Source organism: Coturnix japonica, chromosome 12, assembly GCF_054131305.1.
Source record: "Coturnix japonica strain WE chromosome 12, WE-NBRP24, whole genome shotgun sequence".
Classification (NCBI taxonomy): Eukaryota; Metazoa; Chordata; class Aves; order Galliformes; family Phasianidae; genus Coturnix; species Coturnix japonica.
Window position 1 is genome coordinate 9,844,380 of NC_140674.1, and position 12,304 is coordinate 9,856,683.

Here is a 12,304-nt window from a genome sequence, read left to right on the forward strand (position 1 = left end):
CAGGGAATTCAGGCCACACCAGTGTGAGCCACAGGCAGCCAGGGAAGCCTGGAGGGAGCAGCAAGGGACGGCCATGGCTGAGGGGCTGCAGGTCATGCATGAACTGCTCCATGGGGCACATGTAGGGACAGGGGAAAGGCAGGGCAGGGGCACTGAGTGATTTTGGCAGTTGCCAATCTACAGCAATGGTGGCAGGAGAGGCTGAGCCATGGTGCATTGTGCCACGGGTGGGAAGAGCCTGAGGGAGTCTTCATGGAGGAGAGGGGGCAGCAGGGATGAAGACAAGGAAAACAGAGGCCCATAGCCTGAGAAAGCCAAAGCACAGAGCAGTTTGGGGGTGGCGACAACCTAGGGAGGGCACTGTGAAAAGCAGGCAGAAGGGACAGGAGGAGAAGCCCTCATCCCCACAGGGAGCACACCCAACAGTGGCACAGCTGCCAACCACAGGCTGCCACATGAGGACCATGATGTTTCCACTGAGAAGCCAGTTCTGCCTTAACTTACCCACAGAATCTCAAGTCCAGCTGTCACATGATCTTGTAAATAGCAGAATATGATAGACAAAATCTTTGGGTTGATACATGCCAGGCTCTTCCATCTCTGTTCCATTCTAGGAGCATAAGAATTTGAAGTGAGACTTCAGTGAGCCATTCGGCTCTGTGCACCTTTGATATTACTGTTTTTATTTGTGAATTACATGTGATGATTATTAAATACTTTCTTATTTATTACATTCCCTCTGGAAACGCATTCAGAGATCACAGTCACCCCACTTCACTTTTACCCTAAGCTAAGGCCAGGACTTGCTCACAGCTCCTGCCCATGACTCTTCTGTGAGTTGCACAGATGAGAAGCTGTGTACTTAATTTGAATTACTCCTGATTTTTAGCAACATAAACAAAACACTCATGTGTATATGCAGAGAAGCTGCTTTTAGGGAGAGTACTGAAGACAGCGGAATTACAAAAGGGAATGAAGAACCACAGGCAATAAATAAATAATGAATCAATCTTATGTGCATTGGATATCCCCTCAGAATAAGAAAATTTACTGAGAAAATAAACTTTTGACCATCTGTGGTTGAAATTGTTTGCAGAGCATCTCTGCAGCAAGAAAATGGTTTGCAGTGTCATCCAGATTTCACGATTTCCAGCTACTTCCTTCTCGGGCACTGCACTGATTAGTAGGAAGTTTTCTAACACATGTTGCTGGGCTGATGTGAACTGATTTGCTGGCAAACAGCTCTGTAGGCAGTAAATACAGATCTACAAACCATTCAGAGAAGCTGAGGGATCAGCCTCTTGTGTTTGGTAATGTAACAGGGCTCAAATTCCTTCTGAGTTTTTGGGAACCAGAGGGAATGCAGAACCCCCACCAAAAGTATCAGTCTGATGCCATCAATATCTCACATGGGATTTTACAGAGTTTTGCAACTCAAGTATGAACTCTATTAAATAAGTAAAACTTCTTCAATCCTAGAAGAGGCAAAAAATATATTAACAGAAAATCAACAAATCTCAACTGTCCTTCATTAAGCTCCTACTTAAATTTCAGCACAAGCAACCCAGGGTGTGCTTCCCTTAGCACCATCTGGGAACCTGGATCAAGCTAAAAGCAAGAGGCTGGTTAAACAGACAGAGGCTGGCTGGCTGAAGGGGCTTGGTGCCTCCATTGCTTAGAATGCCAGTGTCATGTAGCCAATTCAGTTTGTGCACAAGCAATAAATCTACTTGTAAGATAATTCTGTTATCCATTATGAGATACAATTTGCATTTTCCTTTCAGAAAATGTATTAAACATTGTCTTTTTAAAGTGATTTAAGAGTCGTGTGCCTCTTCGGTGTGCAACAATAAGAAACACATCCCCATGCTGAGGGATTTGCCAACTACCGCTGCAAAATGTTAGGCAGAAAATTGCACTCATAAGTCACCCATGACACTGAATTTTGAAGAAGAGGGATCTAAATCAGAGGTAACACGTAAACAAAAAGGAGAGATGTAATGAATCCTCAGAAGTTTCAGGGCTGAGCTGCTTCTCACTGAAGAACATGTTTAAGTATTAACTTGAGGACTGATATTATTTCCCTGCCCACAGTTTCTGTCCTTCTTAAGAGATACTGCCAGATGGAAAATGAGGGGAAAAAACAACACATGGTTTATGTAAAATCAGAGTTTCTTGAAAAACAGTTGAAAAAACATGGGCAACACCAGCCCTACTACCAGGGTCAGATAACTGCTTTGTTAGAAGATTTTGTGCTCAACTTCAGACAGGAGTCATTTAAACTAGAGCAAACCTAGAAAATGCTAACCGGTTTGTACAGACGTGTTGTAGCGTGTGGCAAGAAACTCTAAAGATTCATTGAAGCATCGCCATATTTACCATTCAATAACCTATAACTCCAAATTTGAAAACTTTCAAATTCCACAATACATATCACCAAGTAAATGGCAACTGTGAGGCATGTTGATTTCAACCTGGCATGTCTGCCATTGCTGCTAGCTTACTTCCCTGTTTTAAATCTCACATGTATTAAAACATAACAGCTCCTCAAAGCTATGAGGAATGAAGGCACCACCCTGGAATTCTAAGACAATCTGTGAGTGGAAATGAAATGCGTGAAAACTGATTAACTCCACACCCAACCAGTCCTCTCAAAATCTCCTCCAGGCTTTGTCCCTATCACGCACAGGATTATACAGCATACAGGGAAAAGGGGAAGCAGTGTGTTTAGTACAGGAGATAAAAATACCTGGTCACTGCCTTTTATATGTAGAAAAACAACAATTTCAAGTTCATGGTAAGATGTAAGTGGGATGACATAATAGGCACAAGTAAAAGCAGATTGTTCCTTGTTTACATGAGATTTTGCCCCTTTTCTTTTGACAGACTGGCTCCATTACAAGCAATACAAAGGGAAAACAAGTAAAATATACATTCAAAGTAAAATAATAGGAGGAACTGAAATCACATATAGACCACAAATAAGACATTAGGGATAGCACATCCAAGGATACAAAATCCTTGAAAGAAATTATTCTGCATCGTGGTGTAAGAAATAAGCTGACTTTAGGACACTGAAGAGGCAATCTACTTTACACATTATTTTTCCAAAGAGATGCAAAAGCCAATCTTCTGGAAAGTGGTGGGGGTAAATGAAGCTTTACCACCCGTGAAAATTAGCCTTATAGCCCTGATGCTCATTTTCTTGAAATTTGCAGTGGTCAGATTTGCTGATGAGAGAGACTTGTAGTCAAGATTCTATGTGTTGGTTTCATAGGCTTGAGGACACAAGATACAATTTCCAGGGCATTATTGCAGCACCAGCTGAGAACAAACGCAGCTGATGAAGGCTTGCAACACTTGCTCACACCCCGCACCCTCCACCCAGTTCACCAGCCCAATAGTTCAGATTGTCACTTCACCTTCCAGCAGCACCCAATGCCTGCCACACATCAAGTCTTTCCCAGTAGCACCACAAGCTGGGCTGAACATCAGGGCTTCTCCAGCCACATGCACCCAAGGGACAGCTGCATACCCCCTTTGGAGCTCACACAGGGCACATGCAAATGCCCAAAGCACATGCTTTGGAGATGAGACCTAAAAGAGAGGCTGAAGCTTTAATTTTTCTCGGGTACAATTAGGGTTGCTATATAGATGTATTTGCTCTCTATGCAAAAGCAAACAAATAAGTTAACAAAGAACATCCTCTGCTTTAGGAACCAGTGTCTCATGTCCCCATGCATGTTTATCCTCAGACAGATATGATCTGGCACTGTAACCAACTTGTTCTAGCAGCTTCCAAGCTGGGATGAAATCTTAGGACAGGTTTATGCCCTCTGGGCTGTAGGGCTGCTCTGTCTTAGCAGGCAGTGCAGCACCTCACAAACATCTCTGAAGTGCAAAGATACAGGCGCAGAGCATGCAGAACATGTCATCAGAGTTCAATAAAGTAAATTGGAAGGAGGAAAGGTAATTTTCAAAGCACAGTTCACAGGAAACACAGGCTTACTTACAGAAGCTAGAGGCTTCAAGCTGACAGTTCCTTACAAATTACTTATCTTTCAGGTCAGTCACTTGAGAGAAATACAGAATGGCCAAGAATCACTACAAAGGTGTGATTTATATGCAGAAGGGCTACTGCTCATTGCAAAATCACCCTTGTAAAATACGGTGCATGAGTATGTATGTTCCCTAGAACTACCAAGTTGCTTATTTCCATACTTTGCAGAGATTTGTAGAGATAAATCAGAGATAAATCAATTTTAATTTCACCACTGAAAGGGACAAAAACATCGAAGTATAAGTATTTGTTTTCTGTATGATTAGCAGATCAGTCAGATGTATTTGCCCCTGTTCAACAAAAGATATGAAAAATGGCATTGGGTATAGGTTCTTTCTGATTGTGTCATTTTGTCAGACATTCTTAAAGCAGCTCTGGAAGTCACTTGGAAGTCACCACCACCAAAGGTTTTCATACTTGGAAAAACAATGAAAACCTGACAGCCTGACAGCTGACAGATGCAAATCCACAACCCTTATCCCAGCAAACTGCACCTGAAGAATGCAAGGGAGGCTTAAATCTAGTTTCTTTATGCTTCCAACAAATAGTTCTTGATTTGTGCCAACAAGGAAGCACATGGTAGCAGATATGACTTGTTGAGAAAAGCATCCTGGGTTTCAGAAATGCATCTGGCATTTATATAATTCAAACACAGCATGTTGTTAGCATCAGCTGACATATTCAACCACCCAGCCATTCCAACAGTAAAATAATCCTCTCAGCTGTGCTCTGTCATACAGAGTGGTTTTACTAAAACCATTCACTACAAGTTTTACTTCCAGGTTTACTACACCCTCCACCTGAAAACAGGTGTTAGTTTTAGAACTAAACAAAACAGAGCTTTTCATTGTAGATCATCCTAAACTAAGCCAAATGCAGATTTGAACCTGAACTTTCTCCTTCTACCATCCCTTAAACCTAAGCCAAAGAAGCCTTGTCACTCCTTTACGTTACACTGAAAGCTCAAACAGATACATTACCTCACCGGAAATATCACATAATTCTACATTTCTGCCACTCTCCAGGCTAACCTCTGCCAAAATAACCTGCCTTGTCAATAAAGCCCCCGTGGTTTTTTTTAGTTTTCAGGCTATTAACAGATGAAATATCCTCTCAGGCATTATTTACAGCACATGATACATCCATGTCCTTTCATATTTATAGGCAACATTTTCAAATGAAGAAAAACCAAAGAAACAGCTGCCATCTTCACTTGATAACATTTATTCCATATTTTCTGAAATAAGCGAGAATTTTAAGAAGACCATAAGCAATCAAATACAGCCACAAATAAACCATACTGATCCTAAATTAGAAGCACTGTGAGAAATACACAATATCTCATGAAACAATACTGTACATCAACAAACAACTCAAACCATATGCTTAGGTTACTCACAATATAAAAAACTTCAACCTTTAAAGAAAAATATAGATTCAGTCCAATTGCAGGATCTAATCCCGTGTCCACTGAAGTCAATGGAAGTTTTTTCATTGATTTCAATGCTTAAAGGATCGTGCCCTTACTTTGCCTCAAGAGGCACTTTAATTATTATACAAGGCCTAGCCTGAATACTATTACAAAAATGTCAAACATCAACTCAAGAGTATGTTCCAGCAACTTTCAGGAAATAATGGAGAAATAGGCTATCTATCCATGCATGGAATAAGGCAAAAGCTAATTCATTCAGATTAGGAGTAATAATTTTTACTAGTTTCTTCTTCACAACACAAACATTTTAGACTTTTTTAATTAATGGATATATTATATATCATATTATGCTTCACATTTTTCCTACCTCTACTGAGAAAGCTGGCACTGACATGTCATAAAGAACTCCTCATTAATTACTGTTTTCTGTTCTGTAACAAGCACAAGAAACTCATCTGGGTTTAGTAATAGTGTCTACCAAGAAAAAAGCACACACTATCATAAGCTTATAGTTTATAGAGCTCAAGGTACATTAAAATGTAATTCATGAAGTTCACAAATTCTGTTTTAAAATATTTTTCCAAACTAAAAGCTGCAGAAAATTGGTTCTTAAATATTCTACAGAAAATTCTGAAGCATCTAATGGTTTTAAATTACTTATGCTTTCTTCTTAAAAATATTTAAATTAGGTTAGTAGCCCATCCTTTTGAAAAATAATCCAAAAAAGATACACTAGGTTACAAATCTTTTGTCTTAATCAGTGTAACCAAAGGTTTGTCATCGGGGCTGTAATCTTCGTAAGCAATGGGGGTTGCATCGTACATTGCAGGTCGGGATTTCTTGCCAAACCTGGAAACAAAAGAAAGTTTTGGTGACAAATGGGAGTATGAACACATTAATGGCAACAACCCACTGAGATATGGTATGCTGTCAGCAACAACCCAGAGCACCTAGGTAAATCCTAAGTTATACTGCAACATGCCAGAATTACAGATGTTTACCTATCTGAACTGGAACTTCAAAAACGTATGCATCCACTCATTGTTTTTAATTATAATTATTATCAAATCATAATAGTATTCATAATGATAATGCAATAACCCAGAAGAATTCTGCAGGAATTCAGCTGCTGAGTTCAGCAGTACCACAATCTGAGAAGACTGTAGAAGTTGAGAGTAAAACTGACATAGTTTCACTACAAGGCCAGATATTTTTTTTAGATTTTTTTATTGTGAAGCCTTTCCTAACAACCCTCCCTAAACTACATAAAGGTTAGGTCATACTTAACGACCAAAACAAAACAAAACGAACAAAATAAAACCACAAATCAGAGATAACCATGTCACATTTGCATTTGGAAATGCAACAGTAGTGCAATGAATCAAATGCTACAGACGAAGCATTAAAAAATGTAACTTGAAGGTTTTGCTCACCTGACATCCAACTGAGAAGCTCAGTGAAATTATCAGCATCCTGCACACCATTAGCAATTCTGACAAAACTAAGAGCAGGGAAGCTGTTGCAATGCCACACAAACATTCTAATCTCAAAAAAATATCACATGCAACAGAGCGCAGAGAACTGTGGCCATACAATTGAAGTTCCTGTGCTGGCACATCCAGAACTTGCCAAGGTGCCTTTTGCACTGCATTGACCATCTATCACTACTCTGATTATTTGTTAAGATATAAAATGCATCTTGAATGTAGAAAAGTGTCTTCTATGTTCAGACTACAATTACAGGAATTTCAAACAAAAAAAGAATAACACAAAAAGGAGGCAAAAAAGGGTAGAAAAGTGTCTTCTATGTTCTGACTACAATTACAGGAATTTCAAACAAAAAAGAATAACACAAAAAGGAGGCAAAAAAGGGTCAAGTCTGCCTTCCCTGTGGACCTGATGTAGAGCAAAATATTAACACAGAAACACAAAGACTTATTTATCCAGTGATCTAAACAAAGGATTCTTTTTATTCCTTTCTAATGCACTGTATTAATTCAGTATTAACTTAACTTGTGTGCATTGGAAGGTGAGATTCAGAAAAGTCAGATTTTGAGGATAATAAGTATTTAGACCGAAACAAAATTAACTTGATTTTCTTCCCAGATTTTTATGCAACCTCCTGACTGCTCCAGCTTAATTCTTTGCTGTTTTTATTGATCTGGAATTGTTGGTAAAGCTAAAATTGCTGGAAGCAATATAACGTTGGAAATCTCATCTTGCAAAGTACTTCAGATGTCAGTAAGGCCACACTAGATAACATTTCTATGTAAGAATATTTCCTTTCCTCTACAGTTTACTCTAGTATAAACAGGCAATGTTCACTCATCGGCTTCATAAAAGATAAGTCTGATTTTCTATAAATGAGATAAAATTCCAGGAATCAAATCAGGAAATCAAGTTATTGTATTTCACTAAACCAGAGGTAGCAATAAGTTCTGAACTACCCGTTTTCTTCATCATTCTCAAGGCTTTAAAGCAAATAGAGTTTTTCATAAGTATAAACGATAATAAAATTCTCCAGGGATTTAAGCAAAATGTTGCCTTTTTGACAAGCACAGAGAGCACGTGGCTTTTTGCATGTGGTAAAACAGCACAAAATCTGTTCTCTTGTGTAGGTCAGGGTTGACATGTGCCCCTAATTAGAAAACGCTGAGAAAAGACCACAGCACATATGCTAGTTGTTTGTGGCCTGGCTGAGCTATCTGACTGGTGACCACATTGCTTTGATCAGGCGGCCCAGATGCCAGCCCCAGCTCATAGTGCCAAACAGAGCTAATACTAAACTCAGAGGTCCTGAGTGTGAAGTTCTAACTTAGTGGGTGTGTACATAGTAGGGTTGCACAAGGATCTTATGCTATTTTACAGTTTAATTGATGAGATAACAGAAAATGCCAATACAGTCTGCAAGATGCAAGAATTAAAGGGGCAATAAATAGTAAAAAGAAGAAGGTTCCTGCTGCAGTGAATACTGGATCAATTAATAGGCTGCTACTAAAAAAAAAAATAAAAATAAAAAATTTAAAAAAAAATGAAAAATGAAAAAAGATTCCAGTACAAGATTATTCATCTAGGAACAAAGATTGTACAGCAGATGGGGAAAGGACATTTCAAAAGTGAGATAGCCATGGAGAATCATCAACCTCACAAATTCCATCCAAGTAGAACTTTGAGAAAATCTTATAGCCAAACTCTAAGGAAATGGTAACTTCTAATTTTGGTGACATAGGCTGGAGTTTGGAGTACCTCTAGAAACAGAATGAGGACCACCTGTTGCTACTCTTCCCAAAAAAATACAAAGTATCCACAAATAAAGTTTAATCATGAAAAAGAAGAGAGAGATCAGAAGGAAAAAAAAATAAAAATAAAAAAATGCCTGCCTGCAGGAGGAAGGGATTATTCTTTTCTCCACAGGAGAAGAATAATAAGAAAAATAATTTTCTCTGCCTTGTTCACAAGTGGCACTGTGTGTTCCTTAATATTACTGAACTGTAATCCTACAGTTTCCATGAAGTTGGGATTCTGTTAGAGGGTAAGAAAATAGATTGTGCTGAAGCTCATTAGATTCAGGAAGCTTCATGTTCTGCAATCTGACATGGCAGGCAAACACAGGAGTGTGCTCATTGCACAAAGTGAGCACAGGGAATGTCGTGGGGAGCAGCTGACTCTGCTGTGACAAGGTGACTTAAACAAACCCTGATGCACCAGGCTCTTCAGCTTCCATAGACATAACAAGAATGAACACTAAAAACAGCAGTGCTTCACTTTGTTAGAAGACAATCTAGTTCTGGTCTCATAACTCTAAGAACATTTACTAAAAGTGTTCCTTGAGCACATTCATTTTTTCCTACAGCGAGAGAACATTGATTAATGAAGATCAAACTATAAAAACAATCAGAAGAAAGACTTGCTAAGAAACTTGAACAAGAGATTCTAAAATACTTTACAGAATATGCACTAGATATCCACACTCCCTGGACACCTACTGACATGGTCAGAAACCTTCTTGCATTTAAAGAAAATAATCTACTTACTTTCCCTTAGGCCTTTATTTTCCAAAATTACTAACAAGATTTGGTTCCTAACTGAGAAAGAGAGTGATTTTCAGCAAATGCTGAGAAGCTATTACTTGAAAGTCAGGTCTTTTAATATGGCAATTCTCGAAATTCAGACGGGTTTTCTTAATATGCAGATCTATGGGTTTATGTGAAAAGAACAATGAAAGTTGTTCTCCTCTTCTTGGATTGAAAGGATCAAAGCAATGCTTTACGTCTTCCTGAAACCAAAATGGACACAATAACCTTCACACCAAATCTCTCTGAATTAACTAACTTGGCAGCTCTGTCTTGGCTTTTTTATGATGAATCCATTTTCTGAGAGGCAGAGAATTATTATTTGGAATAAAGATACTTATTTTCATTTGCATTTTGTAGGAACACCTTTCCCAAGATAGAAAAGACCTTTATTGACAGGTTCCAATGGTGTGATTTTTAACTGCTTAATTTAGATCTGAAAAAATCATCATGAATACATCCCAGATACTTCTTTAGATGTTATTTAACTCCGATGCAAATTTCTTTTTCTAAACTTTTGCTTTTTATAATAAGTGGAGATTCATTCTGAGTAATCCAGAGATTAGCAAAAAGACCTGAAACTGTCCAATTTCCAAGATGTAAATGACTTCATACAGAAAACTTCCATTATGAACATTTCCATTACCTGCCAGTGAGACTCCAAAAAGCAGAGGAAATTCAGATTCAAAAGATCCTGCTTTTCTGTACACTTTCCTTAGGTACCCTTGGATAGAAAGCTGCCAAATTTGCTTTGAGAATTAAATAAGGAAATCCAGGTGTTTCACAGTGTTCCTCAGGAGACCATTCCCAGTCTTTGGGGAAGTGAAACATACCACCTCAGGAGCAGTAAGTGAACAGGAGTGACACATTCACCACTGCTGCACAGTTAAGACAAAAGGTGTTTGATATGAAAGATGAACAGTGTTGCACCTTGCTCTCCACCCCTGGAGGTGTACAGTACATAACAGCAGATTCACAAGGCCAATGAATAAAAAGCTATAAAGCATTCCATGGGCCATAAAGCAACTCCCTCCTCTGCCAGTACATGACTGAAAGAAGAAAGCAGTTCTCAGGATGTGTGTGCTGTGGAGATGCTGAGCTCCCAGTAGAGATGAGAGGCAAAAGAGACTTCAAGGGAAGACTTAAAAGAATACTGACATTATTTGGATTACTATGTTACGTAAACTATACACAACTTTCTTTTTAAAGCATTTACTGGTTAATATAATTTGACAGTGAACAAATGTTTTAATGTTGGGATTTTAGGAATGCACATTCTAACTCAATTCATCTGTTTTGGAGGTTTTTAAAGACAATTATTGGCAGAGAGCTAGGTAAAATTAATGCTACATCAGTACAATGGCTTTCACTTGAGCTCTTAAACCCCTTCCAGTCTGGCTTTTGTATTATCCCAACACTCAACACTCTGGGTGCAGTTAAAATTAAAGGTCAAGAGATTACTATCTTGAGGAAAACAAGTAAGAAAGATCCTCAGCAAATAGGGGCACAGAATGTGAGTGATTTGAAGAGTCCAGCTGAATAGTATGGTAAATTAGTCACGAAATCAGCAAGTGGCTTTGCTGTCTCATCAAACTACTTGCATGTATCAGTTACAGAGTATTTTTATCCTAAACAGAATTTACAGGCTAAGGACTGCACCAGTCCCTCTTCACTAGTCACACCAAACAAAGTCAGAGTAACTCCTGCTGCCTTCAAGGAGTTGTGCTGGGTGACCATACTTCATCTGAGAACAGAAAAGGGATCAAAAAGAACAAGGAGCAATACCAGCGATCCAGTCTTCTCACAGTGAAACAGCTCATTCTCTGTCAGCAGCAGTTAGATGCACCACACAGGGACCGAAATTACATATCACAACAGATTTCTTTTAAATTACCATCCCCAGAACAAACCTGGCATGTCGGATAGAAGCAATTGCATTACTGAATTCACTGTCGATGCTTCTACAATTGTAAAACTCTTCATAGGCTGGCCTGGAAGAGCCTTGGTATTCGATACGGCTGATGCGACATATTCCCACAATGAGAATAATCAGCATCAGGACGAATGCTACACAGAGAGCCCCAATTATGATGTAGAGGGAGTGACGAGGCATGTTTGTTAGGCTCTCTGCCATGTGCCCGGATTTCCACTGCAGATCTGCCATTAAGAAATAAAAGGTATAATTAGTATTTTATAGTATGAAATAGTACTTTATAACCTTCCTGCTGAATGGAATTCTTATATTATGTTCACTTTCAGTATTTTTCTGGAGACTTCTGAGGCCAAGAATACGTATTTTGAAACTTTCCAGGCTCTGCTATGGATATCTCAGCATGCCTAAGGTGCAACAAATTCAAACAGCACTATTTGATCCTTCAGTCATCTTTTTTGTAGCTTTTTTTAATGACCATAAAGAATCATTGCTCTAGTTTGATCTCTTGCTTAATCTGAATCACAGAAAACCACCTACTTACTATTCTCACATTATGCTTTACTTAGCTACATGCTCTATGAAGACAGGGAGGTTTTTTATCTAAAAGTTTCCAGTGCTCCATAGATTTTCTGTGCAGTTTCTTCAATAAATTAGTGAATGCTAATACTAAAATATGATTTAATTCATATTAAACATTTGGTTTTATTTTTGAACACAGGGCTTTGTTGCGTCTGTACAAAAATGCAGATATTTCCAGCTCCAGACTGTTCTCCCCAAAACCCTCAAAAGCACCTTTCTTGCCTTAT

At 38.7% G+C, this 12,304-nt stretch overlaps 1 protein-coding gene across 1 annotated transcript in view; it reads right to left on the reverse strand.

Moving 5' to 3' along the window:
* Positions 1–5,268: 5,268 nt before the first annotated feature.
* The window catches only part of DNER (delta/notch like EGF repeat containing), a 96,797-nt gene continuing 89,761 nt past the window's right edge, over positions 5,269–12,304 (reverse strand). The window contains exons 12-13 of the mRNA XM_015871494.3: positions 11,476–11,722; positions 5,269–6,341 (exon numbers count right to left, since the gene is read on the reverse strand). Coding sequence (XP_015726980.2) covers positions 6,230–6,341; positions 11,476–11,722 — 359 coding nt within the window. The 3' untranslated portion in view covers positions 5,269–6,229. The remainder of the gene's footprint in view (positions 6,342–11,475; positions 11,723–12,304) is intronic.